This window comes from Dendropsophus ebraccatus, chromosome 3, assembly GCF_027789765.1.
Source record: "Dendropsophus ebraccatus isolate aDenEbr1 chromosome 3, aDenEbr1.pat, whole genome shotgun sequence".
Lineage (NCBI taxonomy): Eukaryota > Metazoa > Chordata > Amphibia > Anura > Hylidae > Dendropsophus > Dendropsophus ebraccatus.
Window position 1 is genome coordinate 24341343 of NC_091456.1, and position 19737 is coordinate 24361079.

General features: G+C 41.0%; 1 protein-coding gene across 11 annotated transcripts in view; it reads right to left on the minus strand.

The window, feature by feature from the left end:
• Positions 1 to 4330: 4330 nt before the first annotated feature.
• GGT1 (gamma-glutamyltransferase 1) overlaps positions 4331 to 19737 on the minus strand; it is an 82997-nt gene continuing 67590 nt past the window's right edge. For all 11 annotated transcript variants that reach the window (XM_069961183.1, XM_069961179.1, XM_069961184.1 and 8 more), the window contains 10 exons: positions 16817 to 16906; positions 15410 to 15602; positions 13393 to 13550; positions 13151 to 13300; positions 11742 to 11875; positions 10747 to 10934; positions 8791 to 8918; positions 8601 to 8713; positions 6872 to 6985; positions 4331 to 4530 (listed from right to left, as the gene is read on the minus strand). In XM_069961183.1, coding sequence (XP_069817284.1) covers positions 4384 to 4530; positions 6872 to 6985; positions 8601 to 8713; positions 8791 to 8918; positions 10747 to 10934; positions 11742 to 11875; positions 13151 to 13300; positions 13393 to 13550; positions 15410 to 15602; positions 16817 to 16906 — 1415 coding nt within the window. In that variant the 3' untranslated portion in view covers positions 4331 to 4383. The remainder of the gene's footprint in view (positions 4531 to 6871; positions 6986 to 8600; positions 8714 to 8790; positions 8919 to 10746; positions 10935 to 11741; positions 11876 to 13150; positions 13301 to 13392; positions 13551 to 15409; positions 15603 to 16816; positions 16907 to 19737) is intronic.

Consider the following 19737-nt stretch of genomic DNA (forward strand, 5'->3'; position numbering starts at 1 on the left):
AAAGGAGAGGCAATGCAAACCTGAGGCACAGACACTCTAGGCCACGCCAGTATGACACAGCGCTGCAGATAATATTTTGCTCTAACCAAGGAACCAGGCACATTTTAAAAGCCATAGGTAAGCCAGTAAGGAGCAGTTTAGTGGTTTAGTGGGGTGGGTTGCTAGCTGTTTAGTGGTGTGGGTTGGTGGCTACAGGAAGTGACATCACCATGTTATCCAGGAAGTGACATCACCATGTTATCCAGGAAGTGACATCACTATGTTATCCAGGAAGTGACATCACCATGTTATCCAGGAAGTGAAGCCTTGATGCAGTAGTAAGTGCAGGGAGAAAAAGCACTTTATAAGCATTTCCCGTAACAAGTGTATATTGGTGATTTGTATAACTTTTCAAGGACAATTCAATACTTTAATAAAAATTTTTGGACTTCTCCTTTAAGGTTTTTAATGAGCAAATATGGAAATAAAACCAAGCAATACAACTAGTTATAAAAGTCTTAGATTTAATGGACGGAGACAGTACAATAGAACTCATATGTGAATTTGGTAAAGAAAAATAGTGGAAAGAAAAATATACTTCTCCCTAAAATTACAAGCAGAACCAAATTTGCCACCTACAGAAAATTCATATATACGTTATATATGTACATGTTAATAAAATACGTACAAATGCAGCTGGCAAATATCTGACGGGATTAAATGAAAGAGCTTAAAATGTTCAATCATTGACAACCAAAAAAAAAGACAACATGAAATAAAACTCAAGTAGACGTCCATTAACCACTTACATGACAGTATACAATAGACTTTTTGGCTGGATATCAGAAGCTGTGTACACTTAATAATTGTAGACCTTCATATTCTCCATCATTTCTTTAGAGGGGTTTTCCTATGATTAAACTTATTTACCTATATTGGTTAATAGTTATTTTACTACCTTTCTTTTGTGTATTCTTTCTGCTTCCGATGCAAACTGCTCCTTTGTCTTCATTCATCCACTTCCTGTCTAGGGTACATCCTGTAATGGACTTCCTGTTCCTCCTGGACAGTCTAGCTGGGAGTTCAGCCAACTCTATGTCACTCCCACTATGTGGGAGGTTCCTGCGGGTGTTGTGTGAAGTGTAGAAGAAGGTGTAGTATATGAATTGTGGCATAAATATGAAGAAAGAAAAACAATTTGTACCAGAAACAGAAGGAAATCATGAAAAACCACAGAGAAGTAATATTTAAAAATATGTTTCATAAATTAAAACACCCCTTGTCAAACTTATTTTTAAAAAATGGCTGACACTTAGGATTGTGATAAAAATAACTAGTACCTCAGCTCCAGTCCTCCCAGCTGCACCTATGGTGTGCCAGCATCCCCATGTCACCACTGCAGCCATTCACTGGCCTCAGTGGTCTTGACCCATATACCACTGATATACAAATAATGGAGCACTGACATGAGCTTGTCATCGCTGTAGCCCTTTAAGCAAAGCTGGTGGGGAGGGCTGGAGCAGTGGTCCATAATACAGACTAAGGGTATGTTCACACTAAGTAAAACAGGCAGAATCCCGCCTGTCTCAGTGTCCCATAGCCCGTCTATGGGAGAGCGGGCGCTCCTCCGCAACCGCCGCTCTCCGCACAAAAAAGTGAGCGGAGAGCGGCGGCAGCGGAAGAGCGCGCGCCCTCTAATTCACTCACAGCGGGACACTGAGCACAGCGGGATTCCGTCATATTTGCTCAGTGTGAACATACCCTAAGGCTACCTTCGCACGTTTAGTAGTTTTACAGGACCATATATGATGTCTGCAATTGTCCGCAATCCTCAAAAAATTCATAGGTGATGCATCTGTGCTGCATCTGTAATCCGTATTTTTCACAGATCAGCAAAAAGGGGGAAGGAGATAGTTAAATAAGTGGGACTATATAAAATAATTACTCATCCGTATTTTTTACGGATTTGCGGATGTTATGGATGTTTACTCTGTAGAAATTACAGCTCTGCTAAAATTACGGACGATTCCACAGACTTCTATGGAACAATCAGACAATTAAAGTAACCTGTCTGCAATTACGGACAAAACTATGGAATGTGTAAGTGTAGCCTCACACAACAAAGCTTTGTTGAATTAAATCCTTTCATTCTAAATTTTATTTTAAACCTAAACCTTTTGATGAACTTGTAAATATGGATCAGCAGAACAGAACTTCTACATTGCTATTAAAGCGAATGTACCATTTCCTGATGCAAAATTTTTTTCATTACCCTGTTGGCGTCATCGGTGGCGCAGTCCATTTTTCAAAACACCACCCGGTTCCTGCACTTGGCGCTGTTTTCTACTTGTGAACCGGTCAGCTCTATGCACTGGAAGCCCTATTAAAGGAGAAGTCCGGTGAAAACTTTTATTAAAGTATTGTATTGCCCACCAAAAGTTATACAAATCCCCAATATACACTTATTACGGGAAATGCTTATAAAAGTGCTTTTTTCCCTGCACTTACTACTGCATCAAGGCTTCACTTCCTGGATAACATGGTGATGTCACTTCCTGGATAACATGGTGATGTCACTTCCTAGATAACATGGTGATGTCACTTCCTGGATAATATGGTGATGTCACTTCCTGGATAACATGGTGATGTCTCTTCCTGGATAACATGGTGATGTTACTTCCTGGATAACATAGTGATGTCACTTCCTGGATAACATGGTGATGTCACTTCCTGAATAACATGGAGATGTCACGACCCGACTCCCAGAGCTGTGCGGGCTGTGGCTGCTGGAGAGGATGATGGCAGAGGGATGCTCAGTGTCCCTCCAGTGCCCTGTGTCCCTCAGTGTCCCTCTGCCATCATCCTCTCCAGCAGCCACAGCCCGCACAGCTCTGGGAGTTGGGCCGTGACATCACCATGTTATGCAGGAAGTGACATCACTATGTTATCCAGGAAGTGACATCACCATTTTGTCCAGGAAGTGACATCACCATGTTATCCATGAAGTGACATCATCATGTTATCCAGATAGTGAAGCCTTGATGCAGTAGTAAGTGCAGGGAAAAAAGCTCTTTATAAGCATTTCCCGTAATAAGTGTATATTGGGGATTTGTATAACTTTTGGGGGGCAATACAAAACATTAATAAAGATTTTCACCGGACTTCTCCTTTAAACAGGACAATTATCCTGCAAATCATCGATATATATTGTTTGAATTCAAACGATAACTGTTTTGTGTAAATGCTGGAAACGATCAAACGACCAATGAGAAATCGTACATCGTCCGTTTGATGCTGACACCAAAATCATCGCTAATCGTTCGCTGCAATTCCACATTCATTCACAAATCGCTCAGGGTAATTCCACATCGTTCCTTCATTTGCTGAAATCGGATGGAGTAAACGATCGTAGTAACAATGATAGTAATGATCATAACTAATAACTATCATTGTGTGTAATATGGTGAACAATTTCAGGTTAACGATTTACAATCCCGTTTGCTAACTTTTATCGTTAACCGTTAAAAATCGCTTTGTCTAACCGTGATCGCCGCGCCTGTACTGGCAGGGTAATGAAGAAAAAATTGGCAACAGGAGATGGTACATTCACTTTAATGTCTATAGTTCCAGGGGCTACTTGAAGGATGTTTGCCTTCCATGTCGTAAAACAGGGATGGGGAACCTTCGGTCCTCCAGCTGTTGCAAAACTACAATTCCCATCATGCCTGGGCAGCCGAAGCTAAAGCTTCGGCTGCCCAGGCATGATGGGAATTGTAGTTTTGCAACAGCTGGAGGGCCGAAGGTTCCCCATCCCTGTCGTAAAATGTAAAGCTAGTTATAGACGCAACTTTACTCCACTCCAAGTTATGACCAAAAAGCTATAAAGTGGCTCGAAACTGTGCAACATGCCCATCCCCCATCTTGATGTAAACCTTATGTCAGCCAGAGGAGATGAGGCCTGGTGAGATGGCAAGCACATGATCTCCAGAAAGAGATGGACAAATCCTCTGTTCCCCCTTTCAGGGAACTTTCCTCTAAAATGAAGGATCAATCAAGTTCTATAGATTGTCACAGAGTGATCGGTCGATTTGTCCAGTGTAGTTTGTGCATCATCATGTGATCCTACCTGCATATTCTATGATCCTGACATGGCTATAACCCATGTGTTATCATTATATAGCAGCACTGCAGGAATACCTCCATGTAATGCTCATTGTATAGGCCATTTGTATGAAGAAGTGTTTGTCCATCCTCAGGTGGAGATTATAGACAAATGGTCAATATAATTTGGTCCCTGAGTTAAAGTGTCTTGAAGTGTAAAAAGACAAAAAAAAACAAAATTGCAATCCACTGAGGAACATGTGATTATTGACTCCCATAAGCAGCTGACAGTGTCATTCAGGGTCAATAGCCAGCAGGATATCCTCCTTTTCTGGAGTCAGAGGCTGCGGCCCATTTGCCCCCGGTGCGTAAAATGGCTTGGACCACAGCTGGTCTTCCTGTTAAATTGACTACGTTGTGATTACGCTTCAGGAGCTCAGTCACTATACTCTGGAAGAAAAAAAAAAAGACGTAAACGATTAGTTACAAGGTTACCATTCAGGGCTATTGAAGGGGACTCCAGCGAAAATGTTTTTGTTTCAAATCAACATGTTATATAGATTTGTAAATTACTTCTATTTAAAAATCTCCAGTCTTCCAGTACTTATCAGCTGCTGTATGTTCTGCAGGAAGTAATGTATTCTTTCCAGTTTCACACAGTGCTCTCTGCTGCCACCTCAGCAAATCCTCATAGAAAACCTTTCCTGCTTTGGACAGTTCCAAAAATGGACAGGGGTGGCAGCAGAGAGCACTGTGTCAGGCTGGAAAGAAAACATCATTTTCTGTAGGACATAAAGCAGCTGATAAGTACTGGAAGGGTTGAGATTTTTTAAATAGAAATAAATTACAAATCTATATAACTTTCTGACACCAGTTAACCCAACATTTTTCTCCAAAAGTCTGAAACCTGGGCGTGTCCTCTAAAACCCACCACAACAAACAGATTTATTTTATTTATATTTTTGACAGGTTTTCTATTCTAAATATCAGCCACTTTTAGTATGGCGGGAAGGTCGGGTTTTAGTTTTTAGTGGATGCAGGGGCGCTCGTGCCATGAGGCCATTTGCTGGCTGCTGTAAAGCCCCCATTACACGGAGCAACGGCAGCAGATCGTTGCTATCGCTGTCTTTTGTCTTTCAATATGTTGAAAGACATGAAAAGACAACGATCAGCCGACATTGTGCATGTCGGCTAATCGTTGTCTTTTATTAGGGCCCTATTCCACTGGACGATTATCGTTTGCATAATCGTTAACGATTAACGATCTCAAACGACCGCTATTGCGAAAGACCTGAAAGCGTTCACTCATTTCCATGGAACGATAATCGTTACTTATGATCGTAATTGCGATAGTTTTTTCTTAGCTATTTATTCGCTATTGCGTTCGTATCTATTGCGAACGACCGAACGATGTCTTATTCAATGCAAACGATTTGCGAACGTTTTGCGAACGAGCAACGATAAAAATAGGTCCAGGTCTTATAAAGCGATCAACGATTTCTCGTTCGGTCGTTAATCGTTAACTGCATTTCAACCGAACGATTATCGTTTATATTCGAACGATTTAACGATAATCTGAACGATAATCGTCCGGTGGAATAGGGCCCTTAGACAAAGCGATTATCGCCCGTAATGGCCGATAATTGACCAAATACATCTGAGAACCGATTTGTGTAATAGGGCCTTAAGGGGAAGGGGTAGGGCCAGTGTCAGTACCTGGTTCTTTAACTCCCCTACAAAAAACATAATGGTAAAAAAGAAGGGGGCTAGAAAAATGTTAGATGGTCTAAAACAGAAAAACAGCAAAGACTTAAAGAGACTCAGTCAGTAGGTTTATGGTGTCCTATCTCAGGATAGCATAAACTAGTGATAGAGAAGCTGAACAGAATGATGTATCACTTACATTGTTATGTGCAGCTGATCCAGAGATCTCCTCCTGAATAACATGGACAATAAGTAGTCCTCTCCATTATGTGCATGAGCTCAGTAGTCCTGTATATTCATGAGAAGCATAAAACTCCGCCCACCAGCTTCTGATTGGCAGTTATCTATCCATGCTGTGTATAGGCAGTCAGCTGTCAATCAGCAGCTGGAGGGCGAGGGAAGGGGTGTGGCAAGAATCCTAGTCTCCTGCATATTAGGAGAACGGCTGGACAAAACGATGTAAGTAATACACCGATCTGCTCAGCTTTTCTGTCACTAGTTTATGCTGTCTTCATTTAAGGCAGCATAAACCTACTGACATTCCCTTTAAGGATCTAAATCTGTATAGTATGGAGGAAAGATGGGAAAGTAGACATGGTCAAACTTTTAAATTTAGAACATGCCTAAATATAGATCAGGATGTAAGTTTATACATAAGAACACGGGGACACAAGCACAGGCTAGTTGGGGAAAAGATTAGAAGCAATGTGAGAAAATATTACTTTACTGAAAAAGTATTAGATGCTTGGAACAAACTTCCAACAGAAGGGTATGTGCACACTATGGAATCCTGACGGAACACCTGTTGCGGATTCTGCATCTCTGCTGCTCCCATATGTTTTATTCTATGGTTTGCCAGATTCGGCGGTCCGCCCGAAGAAGGAGCGGGTTTATTCTTTGGGCGGACAGCTAAATCTGGCGACTGGGTGCGAGCTGCGGAATCCGCGATGGGTGTTTCATTGGGATTCCGTAGTGTGCATATTGCCTAAGAACAGATTATATGGATCAGGTGGCAATAATATTTCTGTGTATGAATTTAACTATTCAAACTTGGCAAAGTAAAAAGACCTAAATAGACATAACTAACCTTTTCTATTTTATCTTCTACAGTAGTGTCATTAGGGAATAGCTGATTGTGCACCCGCGCCAGCTCCACCGACTCCTTTGCATCGTATCCAAACCATAGTGAGTTCATAATGACCTGCAAAAGAAGAGACAAGACTGTACCCGATACATGCTGATGTTGTCTCTTATCTCTATGTATCTAACTGACCAAGAAAACTTTCTTAGGCCATGTTCACACTGTGTAAAAACAGTGGCTGTTGTTTTACATACTGCCACATTGGCCGCAGGAACATTATTTAAATATGTCGAATTGTGAAGGCCATATGGGTGTAGCTGAAAATCAATTAAGCATTGATTCTCTGTCACACTACGGCCACAAGACAGCCTTGATAAGTCAATTATTTCCACGGCCGTTGTTCAAAACACTGTGTGAATGTTGTTTGAATTGATTTCAGTGCTGTTTATTTTGTTATGACAAGAACGGCCATTATTTTAATCAGTAGCTAATTATAATAGGTCCGTTTCGGGCGGTAGCCCGGGGCCCTGAGCTCCTGGGGGGCCCATGACCACCCAAACAGACTTATACTTTCAGTGGTGTATTGTCTCCTGGCTACAGTTCTGCAATGCTTTGCAAAAAATCGCAGCATTTTTCCCCCACAATTTTGCACAAATCAGGGCATCATGACATTATCTGTCCTGTACTATGATCACCATGCTAGCACTGTCATAGTTACAGTAGGGTGGGGGGCCCAGGCTTGGTGAACAGCCTGGGGGCTATGGTAAAGTTAATCCGCCCCTGGTTTAATCAGCAACAACAGTCATTCTGAATAAAAAAAATACTGGGAAGAATGAAAGAAATAATGTGCACTTACTTCCCCGGCTCCAGCACTGATGCCATATACCGGCCGCTTCCTGGTTTAAGAGGGGACCTGGGATGTAACGCTCAAGGCCTGCTCAGCCAGTCTGTGGCCAAGGCAGGACCCCGATGATTGACTGAGCAGGCCTGGAACGTCACGTCCCAGGTCCCTTTTCTAACCAAAAAGTGGCCAGGGTCAGGATCAGCAGTATACGGCATCTGCACTGAAGCCAGGGAGGTAAGTACACATTATTTCTTTCATCCTCCCTGGCACTTTGGCAAAAAAGCGCCCTGACCGAAATTCTCCTTTAATTCCACTATTTAATTCCACCTTTAATTAAGGAATTCAATTTGTGTGATCCCAGAGGGATGTAATACCTAAATATTCTGGTTATACATTTATAGAGCTATGGTGGACTGGCAGAGATGCGTTAAATCACAAATCCTTTTAAGGCTATGTACACACACTGTATTTTTGCTCAGTATTTTTGGTCAGTATTTTGCAACTGAAACAAGGAGTGGATTGAAAACACAGAAAGGCTATGATCACACATTGTTAAAATTGAGTGGATGGCTGTCATTTAATGGCAAATAATTGCTGTTATTTTGAAAGAACGCCCGTTGTTTTGAAATATCGGCCGTTATTTACCATTAAATGCGGCCATCCACTAAATTTCAACAGTGTGAGAACAGAGCCTTTCTGTGTTTTCAATCTACTCCTGGTTTTTGGTGGCAAAATACTGAGCAAAAATACAGTGTGTGAACAGAGCCTTATAGTGATATAAATACACCCAGATGAGATAGGATGGAGATTCTTCTAGCTGTAGCAGTTTTCACATTTTCCTGCCTTCTACTCTTCCCGGTTTGGGACACTCGTCTCCTCTCGGTTTCTTACCAGGGCAGTTGCTGTAGTGATTTTAGTTCCCCCAGAAGCTCCAACCACCATGTGCACCTTTTTCTCCTTATCCAGCAGGATTGTTGGGCACATTGAGGACTGAGGTCTTTTACCTGTAAGAGTGTTTAGAGTCAGGATTTCTGCTGTTTCATTGGAGCAGTAGTCTTACATTTATTGTGCTCTGAGTTACCTGGTCTAATAAAGTTAGCAGGTGATGGTGGAATACCAAAGCCATTGGTTATCAACGGGGAGCCAAAATCATCCATCTCATTATTATAGATGATTCCAGTTATGTTGGAGCGAACCTTGGATCCAAAGCTGAAACAATGAGATGAAACTAAATTAGTCAATATATTTAATCATAGCTTCTTTTTTTTTATTTGTGAACATACTTCCAGTGTCTGGCAGCAGAAGGGGATGACACTGCCTCTCTGCTGCCACCACTGTTTGTGCCAGGAACTGCAGACCTATATTGCCTTAATTTCCGGATCCACTGCTCTGTTCTAGCCCGGCTATGTATGGTATGTTCTTATATCCAGCTGGTTATTCTAGCTGTATAATGATCAGGTTCTGTCCCAGCTGTGCAGACCCTGCTCTGTATATCGCTGCTCAGCAGCACTAGAACAGAGCAGGGGATCAGGAACTTCAGGCATTATAGCCCTGCAGTTCCCAAAACAAACAGTGGTGGCAGCAGAGAGGCCCTTATTGCTACCAAGCACTGGAAGTATGTTTGCAAATAAAAAGTTGTTATGCTACAAAGTAATTAAACTTTATTAAATCAATGTATTAAAGGGGTTATCCAGCAAAAATCGTTTTCTTTCAAATGGTTTCCAAAAGTTATATAGATTTGTAATTTACTTCTATTTAAAAATCTCCAGTCTTTCAGTACTTATCAGCTGCTGTATGTCCTGCAGGAAGTGGTGTATATCTTCCAGTCTGACACAGTGATCTCTGCTGCCACCTCTGACCATGTCAGGAACTGTCCAGAGCAGGAGAGTTTTTCTATGGGGATTTGCTGCTGCTCTGGACAGTTCCTGACACGGACAGAGGTGGCAGCAGAGAGTACTGTGTCAGACTGGAAAGGATACATCACCTCCTACAGGACATATAGCAGCTGATAAGTACTGGAAGACTGGAGATTATTAAATAGAAGTAAATTACAAATCTATATAACTTTCTGCAACCCTTTTAAACCAATGTATTAAAACTATTATTATATTGTATTATTTTTTAATCTCCAGAGGTACCCCTTCGAAGTAAAGTGCTAGCAACAATGCAGATATGTTCACACTGAGGAATAGGCAAGAAAAGTTTTCTGCTTGAAATTTCCTATTATTCAGCTCTGGCTGAATTCGAGAGGAATTTGATTGGAATTTGAGCAGAAATCAGAAATTCAAAGCCTCATTGACTTCTATGGGATTTCTCTAGCAGAATTTGCCCATAGAGCTGACATGTCAATTCTTTGGGCGGAAAGCGGATCTGCGGTGGAACATTCCGTGGGTAAATTCCGGCATGTGAAAAACCGAGTGGAAATCCCATTAAATACAATAGAACATTGCTCTGTACACGTTTTACAGGTGGAATTTCAAGCGGAATAACGCGTAAAATCAAGCACAGATTTTTCTTGAAATTCCTTGCCTATTTCTCAGTGTGAACAATACTCTAATGGTAAGTAAGCAATGTAGTGACAAAAAAAGCTACAAATGATCCTGTGCCTTTATCTAGTGTCTATAGAATAAGGGTCCTATTCCACAGGACGATTATCGTTCAGATTATCGTTAAATCGTTCAAATCTAAACGATAATCGTTCGGTTGAAATGCAGTTAACGATTAACGACCGAGCGAGAAATCGTTGATCGCTTTATAAGACCTGGACCTATTTTTATCGTTGCTCGTTGGCAAATTGTTCTCATTGAATAAGAAGTCGTTCGGTCGTTCGCCATAGATATGAACGCAATAGCGAAGAAACAGCGAAGAAAAAACGATCGCAAATACGTTCATAAGTAATGATTATCGTTCCATGGAAATGAGTGAACGTTTTCAGGTCTTTCGCAATAGCGGTCGTTTGAGATCGTTAATCGTTAACGATTATGCGAACGATAATCGTCCGGTGGAATAGGGCCCTATGACATAAGAGTGCTCTTACTACTGATTGATGGTGCTGGTGACAGACACAGCACTTCCATCTTCTGCTACAATGCACAGGTGCGATGTGCCATAGTTGTCAGGAGTGTAGAATATGGGCTCATAGTATTCCGGTGGGTGGGTGGTATTATTTGAGATTTTATTTCTTATATCTGCAGCAAAGTCATCTGACGTTATGTTCTTCAGTACCTGCAAGGAGAAATACAGCCATGAGAAACAAAATGACATATGGCTATAGACATAATGATATGGATGTCAGACACCTTTAATAGTGTATAATGAACTATAACAAGCTTTAAAGGGGTACTCCGGCACAATTTCTTTCAAATCAGCTTCTATTTAAAAAATCAAGTCGTCCAGTACTTATCAGCTGCTGTATGCCTTGCAGGAAGTGGTGTATTCTATACAGTCTGACACAGTGCTCTCTGCTGCCACCTCTGTCCATGTTAGGACTGCCCAAAGCAGGAGAAAATCCCCATAGAAAACATTTTCTGCTCTGGACAGTTCCTGATATGGACAGAGGTGGCAGCAGAGAGCACTGGAAAGAATACACTACTTCCTGCAGGACATACAGCAGCTGATAAGTACTGGAAGACTGAAGTTTTTTAAATGGAAGTAATTTACAAATCAATATAACTTTCTGACACCAGTTGATTTAAAGGAAGAAAAAAAAAAATAGTGCCCCTTTAACTATCAGCTGTAAGTAATGCCGTCCTGGTTCAGAAATAAAGCCTTGTATTGTGACACACAGCACCTTTATAGTTCCTTGCATTCCAATATATTCATAGAGCGCTGTATTCTTTCTAGGAAATATTATCTCCAGTATACAGAATACAATGGGTAATTCAATCACTGGTTTCTCAGCATACAAAGGCAATGCTCATGGATTTCTATCAGAGGCACAAGAAGGTGCAGCATGGCTTTGTAGATTCCTGAACCATAGTACAACTTTGTGCACAAGCCCCTGTTATAATCCGTATCTTACAGCTACGTTACCTCTGTTATATTCAGAAAATGTGGATCTCCTAACAACGTTCTTTTAGCATAGGCGAAACGGAAAGCTTCTACAATGCGGTGGTAGGTGAGTCCAAGAGATTCAGGCTTAACGCTCTGGGCAGTAAAGTTAAAACCTGATGAGAGAATAAAATATAAACCATTAGTCAATGAATGCAGATTATTACCATTGCTGCCATACCATGTTCTCTCTGCTGCCACCTCTGTCCATGACAATAACTGTCCAGAGCAGGAGAGGTTTTCTATGGGAATTTGCTGCTGCTCTGGACAGTTCCTGACATGGACAGAGGTGGCAGCAGAAGAGCACTGTGTCAAACTGGAAAGAATACACCACTTCCTGCAGGACAAACAGCAGCTGATAAGTACTGTAAAACTTGAAATGTTAAAATAGAAGTAATTTACAAATCTATACAACTCTCTGGAACCAGTTGATTAGAAAAAAAATAAATAAAAAAACAACCCATAAATTTGAGTTCCACTTTAATTTTATAACAACTATTAGTTGGCTTAATGAGATCCTTTTACCCTGATTATGCTGCCTTATGGTGCGTTTACACAGACAGATTTGTCTGACAGATTTTGGAAGCCAAAGCCAGGTACGGATTTGAAAAGAGAAGAAATCTCAGTCTTTCCTTTATGACTTGTTCTCTGTTCATAGTCTGTTTCTGGCTTTGGCTTTAAAAATCTGTCAGATAAATCTCTCTGTGTAAACGCATTATTAGCATAGTGACAGACACATTGGCCCAAATGGAATAATGTGTCTATGCCAGAATTCTGTTAAAAATCTGGTGCATGGGGCCTTACCCTGCAATTATTATGCGTTTTCCAGAGACACTTTCCCCACCAGATCTAAAAAGGGCGCATGGTAACAAGGAGGATAGTCTAAGCGCCAAAAACACTGCGCCAAAATCTGATGCCTAATTCTAGCGCACTTTAAGCAAACTATGTAACAGATCTATGAAATATTAGGAGCCACATGGATAAATATGGCACAGTTGAAGTTCTAGTACATCCGGGCCATTGTTTCCAGCAATCTGTCGCTTGCCCTGATACGTACAGTAACATATTTTAGCATCACTTACAGTGCTTGCCTGGTGCTGCGAGTCCAGCATACCCATTAGGTGCCACCCCCTTCCAACCACCCACTCCTGTTTGACATGTTTCTTTTCTACCTATCATGGTACATAGGAAACGGCTGTCAGTCAGGAGTGAGCGGGCAGGAGAAGCGGCGCCCAATGAATATACTGGACTGGACACTGTCACTATATTGTGCTTCCCACAACAGGGGTTAAAAGTTCTCTATAATTTGTGCCAGAATTTTCTTTTGCCAAAATTTTGGCATTGGCACCAGACTTCTTGTATCACATTGTGGGCAATGATGCCTTGCCCACCTTTCAGAATATTAAGGATGAGTCCAAGGACGGGACCACTCAGGGGCGCAGTAGGGCTGATCATGGTGTAGTCTCCAATCTGAACACTAAGCGGCTTCTCATCTATGTCAACTTGGTAATTTCTCAGATCTTCCTCTGTAATAATTCCACCTGCGGCACAATGTAAGAAAGGAGAAGTCATTTCTTTATAGATCTGTCCATGTGTGCTACAGATATAAAGAAGCATTTACGTATTTCCTCACCGGCTTGTTGGATGTCATTTACAATTTGCTTAGCGAGTGCTCCGGTATAGAAGGAATCGGGATCATCGGCCAGGATCTGGAGAGTGTCGGCCAATTTCGGCAACTTCACAATATCTCCTTGCTGCAATGCCTTGCCCTGTGCGTTACAGAATACCTCGCTGGAAAGAGTAACCAACAGAATTATAGTCTCCATTATAAATGTCAATCATCTGGAAGCACCGGTAGTAAACATCTGAGAGCTGGATGTATTCAGAATATTCCAGGAATTAGTATTTTAAATGCCTACTTTGCCTACAGGTCTATGCATGTCTACCATGTGTGATCATCGTAAAAGTGGCATACTGCGGAACATTCCATTATTATGGAGAAGTAAGGCTGGACTCACACTGCGGTTTTTGGAGTCTTGATGTATCCATTTTAGGGAAATAAATGGATGCAAAAATTGATGCAATTGTGTGCCAGCCATTTGGGTCCGTTTTTCTATTGACTTCCATTAGGCTGCATTCACACGTTCAGTGTTTTTCCCGGAGCGGGATTGTGGTCTGCTAGCTACCTCCTTGATCCGTGCAAAACAGTCCATTTTGCATCCGTTTTGCATTCATGTCTGTTTTTTTTCCCGGATCTGTTTTAAAGCATTTTAAATTACATTGATTACATCACATCCATGTACATCCCTGAAAAACACGGATCTCATTGATTTCTATGTAGAATCTGTCAGGGAAAGGGTTACAGCTTTTACAGGATTTGGTAAGTATTGTCTATTTTCACTAACTTTTTCCTCTTACTTTGGGAGGGAAAAAAGTGCGTCTTTTAAAGCGAAGCATATGGCAATTTTTTTCTGGCTTCGTCATTCATTAGGCTATGTTCACACTACGTATATTTCAGTCAGTATTGCAACCAAAACCAGGAGTGGATTAAAAACACAGAAAGGATCTGTTCACACAATGTTGAAATTGAGTGGATGGCCGCCATATAACAGTAAATAACGGCCATTATTTCAATATAACAGCCGTTGTTCTAAAATAACAGCAAATATTTGCCATTAAGTGGCGGCCATCCACTCAATTTCAACATTGTGTGAACAGAGCCTTTCTGTGTTTTTAATCCACTCCTGGAAACAGTCAGAAAACAGGAAGTCCTGTGTATCCCAGGCAATCTGAGTGCTCACAGAGAGAAGGCAGTCATGTGACTGATGGACACATTGAGCCGTGACTCTCTGTACTGGCCGGAATTCCTGTGTTTAGTCTGTTTTTTTTAGACCAGCACAAGTCAGAAAATCTGCCTGCAGGAGACTGGACCTGGATTTCTGGTAAGTTCAGCTTTGTTTTACAGCATGATAACAGCAAAAATAATGAATGTATATGGCAAACTTGCTTTATATCACATCTACTGTTGATTTAGATTTTGAAAGTTATAACGACAGGGACACTTTAAATCTAAAATATATTATAAAGTATTGCATGGTATACCTGCTGATGGCGGAGGTTAGTACCTATGGGGACCCCATAAATGTAAATTTACTAGGCCTAGATGTGAGAGAGGGTGGGAAGAGGGGAAGAGATGAATAATCTTAGTATATTTTTGGGGCGTACTGGGGGCAGGCGCCAGAGAAGCTTATCTAAAGGAACGGTTATGTTGATCAAATTAATACATGACTCTCTGAGTAGTGTAAGGTAAGGGGAAGGATCTCCTTTGATTGGGGATAATAGTGTGCATTTTTCTCATTATCGTCTTTGTATATATATTTGTCTATGTAGTGTTCTGTTTTGTTTTACATGATGGTATTTTTGATAAAATAAAAATTTTAAATATATAAAAAAACAACCAAAGAATAAAACAACTAGATTTTCTACTACATAAACATCGGAATACAAATAAACCAGGTGTTGTTTTTGTTTGTTCTCTGAAAACCAAAGTGGGCGAAGTTGGTCAATCCCTATGTATAAAAAAAGAAACGGGAGCAGCATAGAAACATTAGTTTATGGTAGGTGGGGAAAAAAAATCTGGCGTTTCTTACCAAAGTGACTTGTCTTTTTCAATTACTGCCTTGGTGACACCAAGACCCTGGGAGAGACCGAGGCCAACAGGAAATCCCTCACGGGCTAACTTAATGCTTGGTTCAAACAGACTTTTCCATGGTAACTTGCCATGTCGTTGGTGTGCTATCTGGTATCCTCGAATCTCTCCTGGCACCGCTATGGATAAACCCCCTGTAGAAGACATTGTTGTTAATTGAAAATAAAAAGTAGGAGGTAAAACTATATTAAAATTCAATGAAGAATAAAAAGTACAGTATATAAATAAAAAAAAAAAGTTGAGCCAAATTACATTTTTAATGGGTTCAGATGGACATGGAAATATAAAGGAAAGACTTTTTAACTGGATCCACCTCTGGCTTTGGATCCTGTGCACGAAGTCCCGCTCCTGGACCCGCTCCCGTTACAGAGATATCGCCATTTGAAGCCCAGCGCGCGCTCATCAGAGATGAGTCCGACGCTCATAGAGAATGACGGCTCCATTCATTCTCTATGTGCGTCGGACTCATCTCTGATGAGCGCGAGCTGGGCTTCCGACGGCGATATCTTGGCAGCGGGAGCGGCTCCAGGAACGGGACTTCGTGCACAGGATAAGTATAAGGGTCTCCACCGGGGGGTCGGCTGGGCTCTGCCCCGGCACCGGGGTGACAGGTTCCTCTGTGTTGTCCACTATTCTTATCATCTTCTGCACCTTATTGTCAATTACTACTTTTTGTATATTGCACCAAAGCCTTAGGTAAACTGTTCTATTGTTTAAGAACATATACTCTGTGGTTACTCCGTCCTCACAGCTACATTTGTTTTTCTATTTTTCAAAGTCCTGTGTCTTATACCTGGGGGTGGGCATACCACTCCTGGCCACTGTGACCAGTACCTACTCTGTACACCCAACACCTAGCCCCTGCTTATCCCACACCTAGCAGCCGCAGGATACTGCATATAGAGTGGACTGTAGCTGAATCTTACCACCCTGAGTACATTTTGGAGGTAGGTACCATTTGAAATGAGGTTGCTTTGTTGGTTCATGGTTATTCATTATATAAATGTTCGGTGGTTCATTCCTCTCTGGGTAATTCATACTTTCATTTTGTTCAATAAGTCAAGCTGTAAAATTCTGATACCTAATCCTGAATTAAACCTTAGTTTTTTTCCTGATGCGAAACCACTGAAACAAGACAAGGACATCAGGAGACTTTGTCCTCTAACACGCTCTTATTTTCTACCAGAGCCAACTTTTATGAGGAGAAAGTACAAATCAGTTCACAAAAGGAAACAATAAAGTCATGCATAGTCAAGTGTTCTATCTGAAATGCACTTACCATGTATAATAATAGCTTACATTATAAAGTACAGTATGCCAAGCAAAAGAAATTTCGGACTTAGCTTACCTCTCTGGGATAACTCAGTGCTGTTCCCGAACATATTCACTGTGGCATTTATTGGGGCAGTTTCACGAGCATTTATCACTTCAACCTTGCCTGAAATAAAAGTAAAACAAAAAGTTAATTGAGGCCTCCATTTAAAGGTATAATAGATATATGTATATTATATTCATATATATTTGCTTTATTCTGCCGCCCAACAGTTTTACACCTGGGCATGTAGGGACTCCTATTGACAGAAACGGAATGATTTCTTTATACGAAAGAATAACAGAGATGCAGAATTCTATGAAAAGAGGCTTAAAGGGAATATGTCACCATTAAAATCGGTATCATGTTATAGAGCAGGAGGAGCTGAGCGGATTGATATATATCCTTACGGGGAAATATTTAGTATAACTTGTAATGTATTGATTGAATTCTCTGATCTTTCCATGGTAAAGAGTCCAGTCCATTGAGTGACACCGCCCACTGGACTCCTTGACACAGAATGGTCAGGGATTTCAATGAACAAATTACAAGTTATACTGAATCTTTTCCCACTATGATATATATCAATCTGCTCAGTTCTTCCTGCTCTATAACATGATTCAGATAGATTGTCCTAATAACAGATACCTGTCAGTATAAATAATTTCTGACATGTCATCAGGCATTTTAAAAGTTATTGATTGCAATGGGTCTCACTGCTGAGATCCATTGCGGTTCCAAGATACAGCCAGGGAGAGAGCGTGTTGCGATCCACTGCCCAGCTGATTGCTAATTTTAACACATTAGCCCCATTAAAGTCTATGAAAAGTGATGGAATTAGTGTAACCCTATGTTTTTTCCCCCATGTAGAGAATCAATAAGGGCTTATTATTCACTGTGTGATTATACTCTTGATTTTCCATAAAACACGCAGCTAAAAAAAATAAAAATTTTAAGGTGGAATTGAAAAAAAAGCAAGACAATATTTTTTTTTATTTAGAGGAGGGGGGTCATAAAGTGAGTTTTTGGATGGGGGGCTGTGACCTCAGTTAATTCCTGGACTTTGGCAGGGCTCTGTAATGTAGGTAGTGCCCTGCATGGAGGTGATTATACTGAGAGGTGGGCAGAGGCAGGGATCAAGCGGAAAGAGGAGCTGATGTCCTAGTGTTTCTAAACTCCAGCCCCCAAGTACCCCCAGCAGGTGATATTTGGATTTGAATATTTTCAAAGGTGAAATAGTGTTCTTTGAATGGAATATTCTGTTGGGGGGGCTTGAGGAGTGGAGTTGAGAAACAATGTCCTATGGCACAGAGGACCCTAGGACAGGCTTTTTTTGCCATTATTAAGGAGTAAATAAAAATAATTTTTTGCACATGGCAAGTATGATATGAAAGTATTTATTAAAAGGGTACTGAAGAAAAAGAAATCTTTCAAATCCACTGGTGGCAGAAAGTTATATAGATTTCTAATTTACTTCTATTTAAAAAAAAAATCCAATTCTCCAGTACTTATCTGCTGCTGTATGTCCTGCAAGAAGTGGTGGAGTCTCTCCAGTCTGACACGGTGCTCTCTGCTGCCACCTCTGTCCATGTCAGGATGTCCAAAGCAGGAGAGGTTTTCTATGGGGATTTGCTGCTGCTCTGGACATTTCCTGTTATGGACAGAGGTGGCAGCAGAGAGCACTGTGTCATACTGGAAAGAATACACCACTTCCTGCAGGACATACAGCAGCTGATAAGTACTGGAAGACTTAAGATCTTTAAGTAGAAGTTAATTACAAATTTATATAACTTTCTAAAATCAGTTCATTTGAAATGAAAACATTTTTGCCGGAGTTCCTCTTTAAGGCTATGTTTACACACTAAAATAAAAGCTGAAAAAGTTACATCAGAGAGCAGGGTGTCAGGCTGGAAAGAATCCACCACTTCCTGCAGGACATACAGCCACTGATAAGTACTAGAAGACTTGGGATTTTTAAGCTAAAGTAAATTAGAAATCTATATAACTTTCTGCGACCAGTGGATTTGAGAGATTTTTTTTCCCTCTGGAGTACCCCTTTAAGCGTGATGCCTCTGTGCTGCCAGCTTGAGACCCTCGGTGGGGGTGAAAGATTCACTTTAATGTTGTAACATAGGGAAGATGCTTTCCAACACCCAAAGTATCAGATGTTCCAACTAATAACGTACGACAGAGATCAATGATCTGGCAAATTGGCCCATGTGTATGAGGACATAAAAGATATTTCTTTTTTCTCATGTTACATCGCCAGCTGGCTTTCTTGAGAAAATGTAAATCCTGGCTTGCTTGTCTGCACTTGAATTTGTAGGAATCCAAACTCCAGATTGTTGTTTACACAGTGAAACAGATGGTACAAAAGACAGTAAAAGATTTATGCCAAGTCAGGAGAAATGACCAGACAGTAGCTTTGCTATTCATGTAGAAGCCGACTAGAGATGAAAAGTTTAGAGAACCAAATACTTTTCTTACAGAGACAGGAACAGAAGCTGGAGAGATCTGATGGGAATTCAACTATATATATATATATATATATATATAGAATATATATATATAGTTTATACCTGTTTTGTGTGGCCCTCCGGGCTTGTTGTGGGTCTCTTGGGCACTTGTCACTGCAACCTGGAGTGGTAGTTGACCTACCCCAAATGTCGGTACCGCTACCCACCGAGGGGGAAAAATAACCCAAGGTAGACGGTGGTGTGTATATAGGTGCAGGTGCAAACAGAGGAGACAGAGTCCTGTGCGTTTAGTATAAAAATAGAACAGTTTACTGTATAACGTTGTGCAAAATCTTGACAAACTTGGGTGCTGAAAATAGAGTAAACTTAGTGCTTCTTAGGGATAGGTGCTTGAAGAAGTGAGAGCTTTGGTAGAAGTGGTAGTGCTTTCGTAGAGGTAGAGAGAAGAGTAGAGGAGCTTCAAGAGGAGCCCTTGTCCAA